The 15,863-nt window shown below is 32.4% G+C and overlaps 1 protein-coding gene and 1 long non-coding RNA gene across 5 annotated transcripts; both read right to left on the bottom strand.

Annotated features, from left to right (window-relative positions):
* Positions 1-1,280: 1,280 nt before the first annotated feature.
* Positions 1,281-9,832, bottom strand: LOC120086069 (CCR4-NOT transcription complex subunit 9). Of its 3 annotated transcripts, XM_039042498.1 has the most exons (10): positions 9,522-9,831; positions 8,747-8,818; positions 8,515-8,604; positions 8,343-8,385; positions 7,452-7,558; positions 6,330-6,425; positions 5,561-5,751; positions 3,597-3,666; positions 2,562-2,682; positions 1,281-1,814 (listed from the first exon to the last, which is right to left on the bottom strand). In XM_039042498.1, the coding sequence occupies exons 1-9, from the start codon at positions 9,699-9,701 to the stop codon at positions 2,572-2,574; spliced, it is 960 nt and encodes a 319-aa protein (XP_038898426.1). In that variant the 5' UTR covers positions 9,702-9,831; the 3' UTR covers positions 1,281-1,814; positions 2,562-2,571. The 3 variants fall into 3 exon arrangements, with proteins under 3 accessions (XP_038898426.1, XP_038898425.1, XP_038898427.1); XM_039042497.1 differs by lacking the exon at positions 1,281-1,814 and having other exon boundaries at positions 2,357-2,682; XM_039042499.1 differs by lacking the exons at positions 1,281-1,814; positions 8,515-8,604 and having other exon boundaries at positions 2,357-2,682; positions 9,522-9,832.
* A 3,560-nt stretch (positions 9,833-13,392) lies between these two features.
* Positions 13,393-15,351, bottom strand: LOC120085682. 2 transcript variants are annotated; one of them, XR_005484017.1, is made up of 4 exons: positions 15,293-15,351; positions 15,137-15,191; positions 13,648-13,815; positions 13,393-13,567 (listed from the first exon to the last, which is right to left on the bottom strand). It is a non-coding gene; the product is annotated as an uncharacterized LOC120085682 (long non-coding RNA). The 2 variants fall into 2 exon arrangements; XR_005484016.1 differs by having other exon boundaries at positions 13,393-13,815.
* Positions 15,352-15,863: the final 512 nt, after the last annotated feature.

The following is a 15,863-nucleotide window of genomic DNA, read 5'->3' as shown; positions in this document are numbered from 1 at the left end:
TCATGCATGAGAAGATTTGAAATGAGATTCCAATTTTTTCTTGAATCGATCAAATGCTTTTGGATAGTTTAATTGATTGTGAGCATGATTTTGGTGACTATTAAGGCTGGAATAGGGAACTTGGTAACTTAGCAAGCTGATCTTTGAGTAATTGTATACCTTGCTCAAAGATGATCAAGAATTAAGTTGAGGATGTCTGATAGCACCGAAAAATGTGTTATCTTCCTCTTCTTAATTTGGGGTTGTTGGTCTATTTAATGAGCTTAATTGATGATTTTACATGCCTCGAGTGTCTAAGAGGTAAAACAAGGTGTTCGGTGTGAAAAGATGCTAAAATGATCGAAATTGGGACTCAAATGCACCAAGTAAAAAAGAAGGCTAAAAAAATATGTATCTACCACTGAGGAGTGCCAAGCAACATCTCAACGATGCCGTTAGCAGCGCATTTTCCAGAGAGCCCGAATTTTGGGATAGTGAGGGAGCGTCGTGGCACTGTACAATTGTTCAGCGTGCAAAGACCCACCCTTGTACACTATGCAGCAAGAGCTTCGCAACGCTTGACATCTGCTATATATATTAAAATTTGCCCGATTTGACAAGGAAAAACTCCTCTACCATACCTATTTTCTTCTCCTCTTCATTGTGAACACAGGTTTTTAGCCATTTTAGTCATCTTGGAGCTAAGGACTTCTACTCTTAATCTTCTAAATATGAATGATGTTTTCATGTATTGATTGACAACCAATGTTTATTGATGTTATTCCATGTTTAGATTTATCCTTGACTAAGGTAATATATCATAGCAAGCAAAATATAAGACTAACTTGCTTAATTATGAAATCAACCACTCTAAGTATTGCTTTAATCAGTCTTAAGGTAGAATTCATATATGGGTTAATTAGAAAGTGAAAATTAATTCGTTCATCCAAGCAATTTCCGTAAAAAGCTTAATATGATTGGTCAATTTGTTTAGAACGGATTCGTTTTCTATGCATTTTGATTAATTAAGTAACTAGGACGGTTAATTAGGATTCTAATTAATTTGATTAAGTTTAAACAAAGCATGTTTGATCTAGAGTTCGATAAGTAATTAATCTAATTGGGAAAATATGATATCAAGCTTGAGCTAGATGTTTTCACTATTGAATTTTACAAAATCTCTCTCTTATTCTCATTTAATTTGCATGCAAATTTATTTTCAATTGCAACAATTCCAAACGACCCCCCGTATACTATACTATAAGCTTTCGAATTAAGAAATCATTATGGCTCCCTGTGGGTTCAACTCCATACTTTCACTTTACTATTTAGTTTTAGAGTAAGACACAGGAACATTATTTGATTCGACCCGTGGGGTTTAACAACACCCTTTCGATGCCGATCACTATCTGACCCAAGTGAACTAACGAAACAAAAAAATATAAAATCCACAAACATATTTCCAACGAAAGCGATGTATGCTCTCATGTATACACTAACAATGTACTAGCTAACAAGAGAAATGAATGTCACGACATCTATTCCTCAAGGTCGTGGTTCAATCTTGTCTCCAAAATTCCAATCATGTCTCACCATTCCTTTCTCCCTTTCCTTTGGTTGGCATTGTAAGAGAGGATCCCAACAATTTCGAGAACGGATTCTTGAGAGGGAACTAATGTTGAGGCGAATATGAGAAAATTAATGTTCAAAGGATTGTAAGAGAATGAAGGAGCTACTAAGAACCCACAAAGACGCCAATAAATGCCCAGTGTTCTCAAGATCGTTCAGTAAGTCACGCCCTCGAATTGCTATGAAAGAGGTTTCATGGCTAAGACCTATCATAAAAGAAAACTCCCAAAGGTAAACACAAACAACTTGGCTGAATCAGAAACTAACACAGGAACTTGGTGAAATTTTGCTCGACCAGAAAAAGAACAATCAAATATTAGAAACTAATCACATAAAGAATGTAAAAAATCTGATCTTCCCTTCTCTATTTGTGCTTTTATCATTCTAACTATCCGATCTTCTTACAGAAAATACTGAAAAAGAGGAATGTTAATAATAACTATCTTAAAATAAATTTATAGATGAACACCATTGAAGATTTCACATTAGAAAAATCAAGAAACCATACCGTTGAAGATTCCACAATAGAAAAATCAAGAAACCTTACACTCTTTATAAGATGCTACTCCTCTCTTGTCAATTGATTTTAAGATGAAATCCTATATTATCTAATATACACGATAGAATGTCTTAACAGATTTTTTTCCTTAACTTGAAACAAAATATTTCGTATTTCGTAGATAAGACTGTTATATGCTTTTGAAATTTAGATTTTGATTATTAAAAAGTACACAGCTAAAAGCAGTTCTATTGGCAACTATGAACATGTATAATTCTTTTACTCTTAAAGGCATTGTGCAAGTTAAATGATTTTTCTTTTTTCAGATACAATATCCCCAACTACAAAAACACATAATGGCTTACAAATAAATGCAGCAGAGAAATAAATAAGTTATAGCAATGCTGCAAAGTGTGAAACTATATGACAATTACTGTAAAAATTTGAAACATACGTTTCAGGCTTTAGTTCACCATCATGTGATCAAATCCAGCCCCTGCCTGAAGTGTTGGAACCCTACTCATTCCTACATTGTGTAGCAACTGTTGCAGCCACCTCCTAGTGGTTGGATCCTCCTGTCAACATTTTAATTTTAAAAAAAATGGAAATGAACCAAACTGAGGTTGAATATATATATTCATAAGGAAATGAACCAAGTAGGAGCTCCAACTGAACATGAATTTGGGATGACTATGAAAATAGTGTTCTAAGTCCCGTTTGGTAACTATTTTGTTTTTATTTTTGAAAATTAAGTTTATGGATACTACTACATTTTACCAATGGTTTAAAAAACCAAACCAAATATTGATAACTAAAAAAAGTAGCTTTCAAAAAGTTATTTTTGTTTTGGGAATTTGACTAAGAATTCAACCATTGTACTAAAGATGCAAATCATTGTAAGAAATGTGGATGAAATAGGCTTAAATTTAAAAAACAAAAACAAAAAACCAAATGATTAAGAAACGAGGCCTTAGTGAAGCACTAATTTTCCAAAACCCTTTTGTTTCATATAATTTTTAAAAATATTTTTAGTTATGTAACCAACCAATGGAAATTTTGAAAGGGCTTACACCTCATTCTATGGAGTGTTTTCTCTAAATTCACTGGAAAATGCTTTTCAATATTTTAGAAGGATTTAGTCCCTTCGGGACATCCGACAATATTTTAGAAGAATTTATTTTAACCAAGTAACTAAACAAAAAAAAAACTACTTTAATTAATTCAAACCTTTTTTTCCCCTGCCAATGTTAAATGCCATACCAAACTTCCCCACTTAGATAAATGCCATGATCATTCTACCATTCCAACAGAGCGACAAAACGTAGTCTAAACATTGGACATGAATGATAATGGAAATTAACAGGGAAGCTTCACTGATTAAATGACTTTTTTCTTTTCTAATTATAACTCAGCATATCTCCTCGTAAACATTGCTTCTCGTTAGAAGTCCTACAAATACTAATGCAGTCCATCTAGAAAAGGTACTTACCCGAAGGCAACTATTGAAAGTAGCATCCCTCAACATATCTGGAAGACAGCTCCTCAAGGCGTCACAAGCCCTAAAGAATGGAACAAGGTTAAAGAAACAGTAAAGGCTAATTACCTCAAATGAGATACGAATTTGCGTTTACCCACTTTGGGTTATCGGACAATCGAAGATAACATCGAATTATGTGTTTTAAAAGCCGAGAGGAGGGCTGTTCAGCAAGAGCTGCTACCATATTCCCCAAAACCCGACCGACAGCAAAAAATCGCTCAGCTGTAGTACAAATATAATCCAACCCCACATCATCCAGCAAAATTTTCTGCACGATAAATGTTGCAACCTACAGCACAAAATTGTTGGTCATTGTAGTTTATGTTAATGGGCACATAGTATAATATTTCCAATACTTTGTTCACTAAAATAACATTAGAATTAGAGATCGGAGAGAGGTATCATAATATTGTTTAATGCTACATTGATACATATGATCCACGGAAAGGTTGAGAGAAAAGTCTTGAAAAAGGAAAAAGCAAAAAATTGAGGACCAACAAATGGAGAAGACAGTTGGTACTTGCTACCCTCTCAAAAGGAATGGATCAGTTGTAATACTTCAGAGTTCAAGAAAGAGTCCATTAATTGAGAGTTAGTCCTCATCCCTTGATTTTGGTAAAAACGGGAAAAGAAATGGAGGAGAATATTGACATTTCTTCATTTATCCCGTTAAGATAACAATCAAAACTTGCCACAAAAATTACAAAATAGATTTAAACTCCCAAAATGTGCCATTGAGACTACAATATAGATAATTTGATAATTAAATATTGTAGAAAATGAGATAAAATTGCAGCCTGTTCGCATTTCTAGAAACAAATAGAACAAAAAAAGTTGAGAAATAGAAGTAGCATCAGGAAACTCAACTGTTTTTGACAACTCACTTCCCATTTCCATGGTACGCAGGCATAGAGGAATTATTTCAGTTGACAGAAGAAAACTTATTACTTCTGTATCGTCTACCTGGTCAAACAAGAAGGAAAACAGAACTCATATTTTTTAAAAGCTCAACAAGATTTATTGAAACAGAGCCTACACCCCAAGTAACAATGAAATTAAAAGGATACAACCTCTTACCAGTGCCTGTATGTATCTGAGATTAATTAGGGGAAGGTATGAAGTATAATCTTATATTTAGGTACACAGGCTTAACGAAGACTACCATGTCAAATTCTCATTCAGATAATGAAACACCAACCAATATCATGACTACAGACCAAAAAGGTTTAATGTCATATCGTCCTTTTCCCTGATATACCAAAGTAGTTTATTCAAGCAGATCAGGGTAAAGCCTTATACAAATCAGTTCTTAGGTGCCAAATCACATTATCTTCACCTTGGTGCACATGTTTTCTCTCTATTTTTTCCCCTTTTTTTTTTCTGGGTAACGAAGCCGAGAAATAGGTCATGCAAAAACAAAGGCCACCACCAAAACAAGAGCTACCAAGAATAACTATAAGAAAGAGTAAATCTATAATAATCAAAGACAGATAAATACTATCTGGAAGGGGAAAAACAAAACAAAAAGAACTTAGAAGTAATACCCACCATAAAATAACCTACAAGAAAGTACCAAAGGTGCCAGTGCTCATATTGAAACAGTCACATAAACTAGCTTTTTCTATAGTATGGGATAAAGTTGTACAAACAATGTGATAATGCATTGAAAATGATTTACGAAACCCCTCATGGTGCTACTTAATCTGATAGCTTCTTCAGTTAAATAAAAATGTTTCACTTGATAACGAACCATAATTAATATTTAGAAGTAAGGTTTAGATCTTATGATTTATGAGGTATTAAAAGCAAGAGTTACAACAATTTATGCAATTGAAGTTTCATTTCATTCTGACAATGCCTGGCATATTTTTCAGTCCACATCCTACTTCCATACTGTTGTATCAANGTTTACCCACTTTGGGTTATCGGACAATCGAAGATAACATCGAATTATGTGTTTTAAAAGCCGAGAGGAGGGCTGTTCAGCAAGAGCTGCTACCATATTCCCCAAAACCCGACCGACAGCAAAAAATCGCTCAGCTGTAGTACAAATATAATCCAACCCCACATCATCCAGCAAAATTTTCTGCACGATAAATGTTGCAACCTACAGCACAAAATTGTTGGTCATTGTAGTTTATGTTAATGGGCACATAGTATAATATTTCCAATACTTTGTTCACTAAAATAACATTAGAATTAGAGATCGGAGAGAGGTATCATAATATTGTTTAATGCTACATTGATACATATGATCCACGGAAAGGTTGAGAGAAAAGTCTTGAAAAAGGAAAAAGCAAAAAATTGAGGACCAACAAATGGAGAAGACAGTTGGTACTTGCTACCCTCTCAAAAGGAATGGATCAGTTGTAATACTTCAGAGTTCAAGAAAGAGTCCATTAATTGAGAGTTAGTCCTCATCCCTTGATTTTGGTAAAAACGGGAAAAGAAATGGAGGAGAATATTGACATTTCTTCATTTATCCCGTTAAGATAACAATCAAAACTTGCCACAAAAATTACAAAATAGATTTAAACTCCCAAAATGTGCCATTGAGACTACAATATAGATAATTTGATAATTAAATATTGTAGAAAATGAGATAAAATTGCAGCCTGTTCGCATTTCTAGAAACAAATAGAACAAAAAAAGTTGAGAAATAGAAGTAGCATCAGGAAACTCAACTGTTTTTGACAACTCACTTCCCATTTCCATGGTACGCAGGCATAGAGGAATTATTTCAGTTGACAGAAGAAAACTTATTACTTCTGTATCGTCTACCTGGTCAAACAAGAAGGAAAACAGAACTCATATTTTTTAAAAGCTCAACAAGATTTATTGAAACAGAGCCTACACCCCAAGTAACAATGAAATTAAAAGGATACAACCTCTTACCAGTGCCTGTATGTATCTGAGATTAATTAGGGGAAGGTATGAAGTATAATCTTATATTTAGGTACACAGGCTTAACGAAGACTACCATGTCAAATTCTCATTCAGATAATGAAACACCAACCAATATCATGACTACAGACCAAAAAGGTTTAATGTCATATCGTCCTTTTCCCTGATATACCAAAGTAGTTTATTCAAGCAGATCAGGGTAAAGCCTTATACAAATCAGTTCTTAGGTGCCAAATCACATTATCTTCACCTTGGTGCACATGTTTTCTCTCTATTTTTTCCCCTTTTTTTTTTCTGGGTAACGAAGCCGAGAAATAGGTCATGCAAAAACAAAGGCCACCACCAAAACAAGAGCTACCAAGAATAACTATAAGAAAGAGTAAATCTATAATAATCAAAGACAGATAAATACTATCTGGAAGGGGAAAAACAAAACAAAAAGAACTTAGAAGTAATACCCACCATAAAATAACCTACAAGAAAGTACCAAAGGTGCCAGTGCTCATATTGAAACAGTCACATAAACTAGCTTTTTCTAAAGTATGGGATAAAGTTGTACAAACAATGTGATAATGCATTGAAAATGATTTACGAAACCCCTCATGGTGCTACTTAATCTGATAGCTTCTTCAGTTAAATAAAAATGTTTCACTTGATAACGAACCATAATTAATATTTAGAAGTAAGGTTTAGATCTTATGATTTATGAGGTATTAAAAGCAAGAGTTACAACAATTTATGCAATTGAAGTTTCATTTCATTCTGACAATGCCTGGCATATTTTTCAGTCCACATCCTACTTCCATACTGTTGTATCAAAGTATAAGTGAAATCAAAACTTCCAGAGTGCACATAAAGAGGAAAGAACAAAGAAGAGAAAGCTCATGCTTTAAAGTGAAATACCTTCACCAATGCACCAATGACACCTAAGCTAGTAAGCCGCAAGTACTCAAAAGGCCTTGACTTGCTAGTGGTGTTAAGAAAAGGATACAGATACAACGGTATGTGAGCTGCGAAGGATAAAATTCAGTTGCTGGTCAATTCTTGGAAATGATACTAATTAGAATACTAGGAAATATTATGAGAATGCAATCATCTTAATGGAATAACAAAAATCCTTTGACTGCTGACAGATAAGCACCCAAGTCATATATGTACACGTATTCAATACTTTTGCTAGATATTCAACCGAGAAGCACCATTATGGCTTATGCAGAAGTTTTTTTTCTTGTAAAAAATCAAGCTTTCATTGAGACACGCGAAAGAATATACAAGAGCATTAAAAGATAAAAAACCAAAAAAGGAGACAGGAAAGGTCTCGAATAAAAAAGAATGAAACCAAGCTAATAATTACCAAAAAAAATCCAATTATCAGACGCTATAAAGATGCATTAAGCCTCACTCCTTCTCACATCTCCTCCAAATATCTCTCAACCCCTCTTAAATCCCACAATTCCACTCAAGCCACACTCCCCAAAAAAACCACAAAACAACAAGCCTGCCACAAATACTATCCCTTGGTCCTGAAAAGGAGAATTCATCAGGATTTCCTCCAACCAATATGTGGTGAGTGTGGCTTATGCAAAAGTTCTGTGATGTCCCTTCTCCATCAGTATGTGGTGGAGTACCTTTTTGAAACATGACCTGCTCCCTTTCTCCCTCCCTCCTCACAGAATAATTGGTGTAAGATTTCGTCAAGGACACTTCATTTTGTATGTTGATCGGCGATGATGTATCTGATGTATGAATTCTTAAGTAAAAGTGTTCGAATATAAACAAGATGAACAACATTACCATTAAGAAACAACATCCGTGTATCTGAATGAGAGGCTACACACTGCAAAAAACATACAGACAGCATAAGTTGTAGTTTCAGATTTAAATATTCCATGACTAACTGGTGACCACAAAGCCATCTATAATTTGATTCCCATTATGTGACAAGGTAAGTTTAACAGTGCGTGACCTGAAGAAGAGCAAGAGCATTGCAAACTCTATTGGACTGTGCAGGGGTTAGATTTGGGGGTGAAAGAACAGGATATATCGATACAATCTCCTGTTAGAGCCAAAAAGAATAATTAAAAATAACACAACAACATTAGGGAATGGAATATGGACAATGACATAAAAACATAAGATTTCATATCATGTCAATGATTAGATAATTCATCGAAAGTTTGACAAGTAAAGCAGCATACTTGCAATAAAGCAGCAATGGTTCCAAAAGAGTTCCACAACAATGGAGCCAAATCTTGAAACAGTTCCCTCTTCTGAAAATAAAAAGAGAAACAAATTATAGCATCAGCTATACTTGTTCAACTGCACATATAACAGAAAAATAATCCCACATGATGGGCCAAACCATTAGCAAAAACTAACAAAGGATCAGCCAGTACTTCTTTCTTAGCTAGAAAATAGAAGATGAACGGCATAATTTTTAGTTTTTACTTTCATTTCCCATGCAACCATTGTTAGTACTTCGATACCAAAAAAACTTGCAGCAAGAAGTAGAGTCAAAAGAGAGAGAATAAGATGTAGCTTGGAATCAAATAATCGGAGTCTCTATTTCTTCCTTGTAACCGGTTGGGTTAAGTTTCATTTCGCTACATCTCAGTCGACTCCATAGAAAATAATGCATAAGAGTAGCACTGATACGGGAAAGGATCAAAACTAGGTGAAACCTCGCATCAATCCCTAATTTGGCTGCGACTAATTTACATAGCAACAAGAACTTAATTTAAACACAGTCGTTCGCCTACATTTCTCTCAGCCGCAGCCAGTTATAAATTCCCCACGTTCCAACAAAAGCTACAAATTCTCCAACACCAACACAATTCGTTTCAGCTGCCATCCCTAATTATCACCACCATCACACGAAAACAAGGGAAAAAGAAAAAAGAAAACATCAACGCCTATACCAAACCCCGAACACTCTCCTCCTCCGCTGAACGTTTAAAGATCAAGGAATCTCACCTTCGACAGTTCAAGGAGAGCGTTCTCCCGGAGATCCGGATTGCTGAGGTCGAGCACCAACTGCTCCGAAGAAGCCATTTTTCGCTCCTTGTTCGGTGGAGCTCCGGAGGCACCGGGGATAGACGGACCGGGACCTCCAAACGCAGCATTCATGGAGAGCGATTGGGGGAGATTCGCCATTTTCGACAGTCAAGAACCTTCAAGCCTCTGCAATACTCCTCCGATTTCACGCCGGCGAAGGGTAGTATGGAAGTTTTCTATTTTCTAGTTTTTTCGAGGACAACCTTTGCAGTGATGGCACTTTTAAAGGTGTAGTTTACATATATAGAGAGATAAATTTGGTTAAATTACAAATTCACTTTCTATCAAAACTAATTTTTTTAGATCCAGTTCGGTAATAGTTTGGCTTTTTTAGTTTTTTTATTAAATTTATAGACGGTTAATTTTATCTCTAAATTTTTTATTTGTTATCCACTCATAATTTATTATTTAAAAAATCAAGCTAAAAATTAAAAACTAAAAAGAATTTACTTTTGTTTTTAAATATACAAATTGTGGTAAGAAATTGGGAGAAAATATTTTAAAAATCAAAAATAAAAAAATGAAATGGTTACCCAACGGAGTCTTATAATCTGGTCTAATTTGATAAAACCATATAAATAATCTCTATAGTTTGATTAAAATCCCCACTATAGGGACTAAATTCAATTATAAACTAGATAGACGATATTATAGACGAAATTCTAACAATCCATAAGGACCAGAAGGGGAAACCACAACCGACATAGAAATTTATCGTCCAACCATGGGCTGACGACTGACAGGGAAGGGTGACGGGGGAATGGGAGAGAGAAAAAAAAGTTTATAATTCGTTAACTTTATTATTATTTTAAGAATGCAACGTCAACTCCTCCTTGAGTGTACTAACGATTTCCTTAGGTCAGGACTAAAATAGAGCATTAATGAAATGTGAGGAAATATATAATTCAATTTGAAACCAATTTGAAATAAACTTCAAACTATATGGACCAAAAGCATAAGAACATCTATGGAATGGATGGTTAAAGTAATGATTTTAGAAAAAGAGATTTAGATACGATTGATTTTGTGAAATTAATTTTTATACCATCATATTTATTTTTGGTACCAAACTCTTAAAAGTAATTTTCATGTATCTAAAATTGATTTTAATTATTATGTTTGGTTCCGTAAGTAAACTTAGAGTTACCCAATTACTCAAGATTGTATTTTCTATTTGGAAAATTATTATTTAACTAAATAAATATGGTAAATATCCATTCTATTTATTTCATTGTTAAATTCTTATATGCATAGCTGATATTTTGAGTAAACGTGAATGTTTATAATAGATATGGAAAAAAAATCGAAACATATATAATTGTTTGTTTTATTAACAATTTAATGACAAACAAAGTCTGTCATATTTTGTTTCAATATTTAAAGTTAAAAAAACAATTTCACAAATAGCTAACTAATAATATTCTAACAAGAACTGAATTAGATAACCATTTTGGGATTGATTCTCAGTCAACACCTATCAACTAATTCCTCCAAAATCAATTTGAAATGATTTTAGATTTTTGACTCATACCAAACACCATCATTTTAAGAACAAATGATTTTGACACGAGAAAAAGTGATTTTGACTATCTCAAACATATCCTAATTTTTTCCTTAAAAAAGTAAAAGGTAAAACATGTCCGTTGTTATAATAATTATAGTCCCATCCATACTTAAATATAGCTTTTGTGATACTGAAAAAGAATATAGCTTTTGTTTTAGAACAGAAACAACTTACGTGGTGAAAAACTCTTCTTTTATAAATTGTGTGTGGTGTGAATGATAAAAAAATTTGAATTCTCTATACATGTTAAATTCAAAAACAATAATACATTTAGGCCATGTTTACACACGTTTGAAAAGTATTCATCAATGACAATATAAAAAGTGAGTCCCATTGATTATTTTTTGTTATTATTTACTTGCATTTGTAATCGTAATGAGATGTAAAGCTCACTTTGAAAATTGTAATCACATCATGCAATCTGATTAAAGCATAAAATGTGCTCAATCTGATTACGATTGAAAATTACGTGGGATCCACTAGCTTTACTTATATGTAACAGTATGAAAATTATGAATTTGTCACATTTATTGTTACCTTTATTATTACCATTATCGTTACTGATACCGTTATTATTATCGTTACCGTTAGGATCAAACAATAACGGTACCAATAAAATGTGTGATTTATAATTCTAAATAAACGTGATCAAAAGCAATTCAATCATGTTTGTGATTCAGGCCTATTACAATTCATCTATAAATAAAATCTCATTTCGATTACACCAAATTTCATTATAATTTGATAAACGTGACCTTATAAATCATCAAGGCTATTAGAACTCTTGGTTGTTCTACATAGTTCAAATATGAACTAATTTTATGAATATAATCAAATATGAACTAAAAATTTGTGTTTTTCTCCCAAAATTGCTTACTCTGATTTTATATTTATTCATGCTAATTTTCTATTAGTTTGAGGAACAATTACGTTTGTCAAAACACGATACATATATACATATATATGCACATATACACATATGTATACACACATATACACATACATACATACATATAAAAGTATATTTCATAAATCTTTTCTTTAAAAAAAACAAATATAGAATGCTGCTAAATGAATAATTTAAAGTACTAAAAAAATGAATAATTTAAAACTGTTCTCAAAACTTGTCTTTTATAAGATAGTTGTATCATATTATTGTCTTAATTGATCGATAGAAATTGACCAGTTACATTATAAAACTGTGACATATTTTACTAGAAAATAAAATTTTAAATTTGTCTCAATATTTATAAACGATTTAATAATAAATGGATAGAGAACTTTGTAGATTTGAATTGGACCAATTTAAACACTACTTTAATCATTGTATTTTGTTTTTGGTTCATTTTAATCCATATACTTTTCATTTCAGTCCTTGTTCTTTCAAAATGTTCATTTTAGTCATTGTGCTTTCAACCTGATTCATTTTAGTCCATGTATTTTCAAAAAGTTACTATCTTATTTTAAAAGTATATGAACCAAAATTAAAAATATAGGAATTAAAATAAACATTTTGAAAGTATAGGAACCAAAATGAACTAAAACAACCAAAATTGTATTTAAACCAACCTTATACATAAGTTTGAAAGGTGATATTTGCCCTCCCAAACCTGTTTACAAGTTACAACTATCTTAAGGAAATGTTCAATTTTTACTTCAAAGTATATCTAACTGAGTTCATTTTCCTATATTTGAAAACAAACTTGAATAAGTATTGAAACACATCTTTTTTTTAATCCTAAAACTCGAATAAATATTTAAACATGTAACTTTTTTAAATCCTAAAACTTGAATAAGTATTGAAATACATACCTCAAGTAAATATGAAAAATAACTAATGAATTAGACCAATAAATCATCTCATTAGGCGCTCAAAAGTGATAGAAAAAGAAATGTCCAAATTCAATCATGATGATACTTTGATGACAAAATCAAGCAAATAAAACAACTCATCAAACTTGCCAACAAATATCACACTTGCAAAAATATCTCACAAAACTATAAAAACACTCATGGCTAATAAAAACTCTTCAAATAATTGAACCTTACATAATAAAAAACTAAGCAACAGCAATTTCACTCGTATTTTATATTCTGTTATCTATTTTTTATGAACAGTTTCAAAACCTCCAGATTTTTTTTTGTTCGACAATACGAGGGAGAAGGATAAAACCTCCCATTTCGAAATTAGAGTACATTCTGCTCATTTTGGCAACCTAAGCCAACTTTTAAGTTTTTAACTACTCTCTCTTTAAATATTAATATTAAGAAATGAAATAATCTTACACATCATCAACTTAACATACAATTCCACCATGGCTGTTTAGAACAGAACCACAATCAAAATTCAAAACTGTAACAGAAAACATTGAAACTAGGTGCTGAAAATGGGAAATGAAACCTGCAAATACCACGTGATTCTATCTCATAAATACAAAGTGAAAATCAGCTGAGCTAATAAGCTTTGATTCAACAAATTACCTCAGCACTGGAAAATCAGCCTCTTGTTTGACTCTCCACTGTTTTAATGCCCTTCTGGGCATGACTATCCTAGCAGAGACAGATAGCAACTTTGGCAAACTACTGTCAAATTTCTTCCAATGTGTACAAAATGGCTTATATTCTTAATATTCGACTTAGTTTGTAAACCTGCACGAGAGAGAGAGAAAGAGATAAGGAGAGTATGCACAGAAAATGAATTCAGATTGAAAATAAACGAGCCGTAAGTGCCCTTCAGCTACCTACTAAACAACAGATTCCATGCACGATATCTTAAGCAAGTGTAATGTCAATTCTTACACATCACTGTAAACCGATGAGAAGACTAGTAAATAACGGGTTCAAGTATAAATTAAGTCTGGTGGTTATGAACATTAGTCTCTAAACTTTAACAAGTTTCTCCTGAACTTTCAACTATGATTATATGTACTTCGTGTTTAATGTTGGGGGACAAATGACACAAGTAGACAACGATTGAAATAGCATGTGTATAGCATGCGTACCATATGCTTTTCAGAGACATGTCACTCTTATCCTTTTCAGCTATCCAATCCATTGTGTCATTTGTATCATAACATGACCAATCAACCAACTTTTAATGAACATGCTACATCATTTTGTTTAATAAAAAGAACAACATAGAATTATCCATTCAAAGTTGACAGATGTAATTTAAACTATTTAAAATTTAGAGATTAAATAGACACAGCCATCAAAATTCAGGACTAAATTAGTAAATTAACTATGAAAATTAAATGCTGATAAGAGTCCTGCAAGAATTCTTAGTAAAATGATTGTAAGTGATGCACGATCATCAAAATTCAGGACTACTTTTCCCTGAAAATGACCAAAGATTGACCACTAGCTGAAGGTCCCCAAAGGGTTTAATTTCGCATTCTTAAAAACAATGGAGTCTATTGGCTTTGAGAATCCCACATTGAAAAGATGGAAAGACCTCACGACCTTTATAAGATATGAGTTACTCCTCTTGTAGTCAATTGATTTTTGGGATGGAATCTCATATTTATCTAATATTTGGACAATATTCTCGTTTCTAGTTTACATGGGCACTTCTGTTTCTCATATTTCAGGAATGTGGCCGAAATTGTGATAGAATTTTTTAAACAACAAAATCAAGTTTCTGGTTTCTTTTTTCTGTTTCCAATTTTTTTCAAAACATAAAATAAACTATAAAAGCGTCATCTTGTACTTCTTAAATGCATGATAAACATAACATTAAAGTTTGGGATATTTACTTCTAAAAACTTAGACAAGAAATAGAAATGGTCATCAAACATCTTTCTATCTTTTTCAATAAAAAAGAAAGCACAAAAACAAGAAACCGTTAAATGCAGTTTTGTTTTCTTTATTGAAAAAGAAGAAATGAGAAACAATGATTTAAAACATTATCAATCGGGTACATTGTAACTCAGATTAATGTATGAACACATCATCCACAGATTTAACTAACCTGTGCAGTTCTGCAAGGCAGAGACACTTCCAGGCAGTTTCGGAGGCCATCAATTCTGGAAACATGGAGAACACATGATGATAATTGTTAACCTATTAATCTACAATAATTACAAGAGAGACTAAAGGAAGTCTTTCAAGAAGATAAAATTATTACCTTCGGCTTATTGTCTTTGAAGATATTGATCATGGTTAATATTCCTTGACCTCCATATTTAATTTCATCGATATAAATATATCTGTGCGCATAGAAAATATCAAACTTTAGTCGATCTTCTGTGTTCCAAAAACGAGCAAAAATAAATTTATGCATATAAGGCTGCAAGATTTGGTTTAAAGGGAAAATTTTGTCCTACTTGTATAAAGTTCATGGAGGATAATATGTATACCCTGTGTGCTTGGATCATAACAAAACTCTAAACTTAAATCTTTTTGATAATATTTTGTTTTTATTTTCATACTTTTGGCTTATTTTGTTATTTTAGAGTTCAGCAACACACAGCATATGGGGTTGGAAAATTCAATCTCTAACCTATTGACTGAGGGTATATGTCTTAAGTAGTTTATGATTATGTTAGCAATTATGTTTATTTAACTATTTTTTCTTTATTTTTAAATCATATCTTAAAATTATTTCGAAATCATAATACTCTTAATTTGTTCTAGTATTAAAATTTTTTGTTTAGATTTCAAAAAGATTTTTAATAGTGAAATTTAATTTTTTAAAA

Source organism: Benincasa hispida, chromosome 9 (assembly GCF_009727055.1).
Source record: "Benincasa hispida cultivar B227 chromosome 9, ASM972705v1, whole genome shotgun sequence".
NCBI classification, from domain to species: Eukaryota; Viridiplantae; Streptophyta; class Magnoliopsida; order Cucurbitales; family Cucurbitaceae; genus Benincasa; species Benincasa hispida.
Note: the sequence above shows the minus strand (reverse complement) of the source record. Positions and strands in the feature narration are given on the sequence as shown.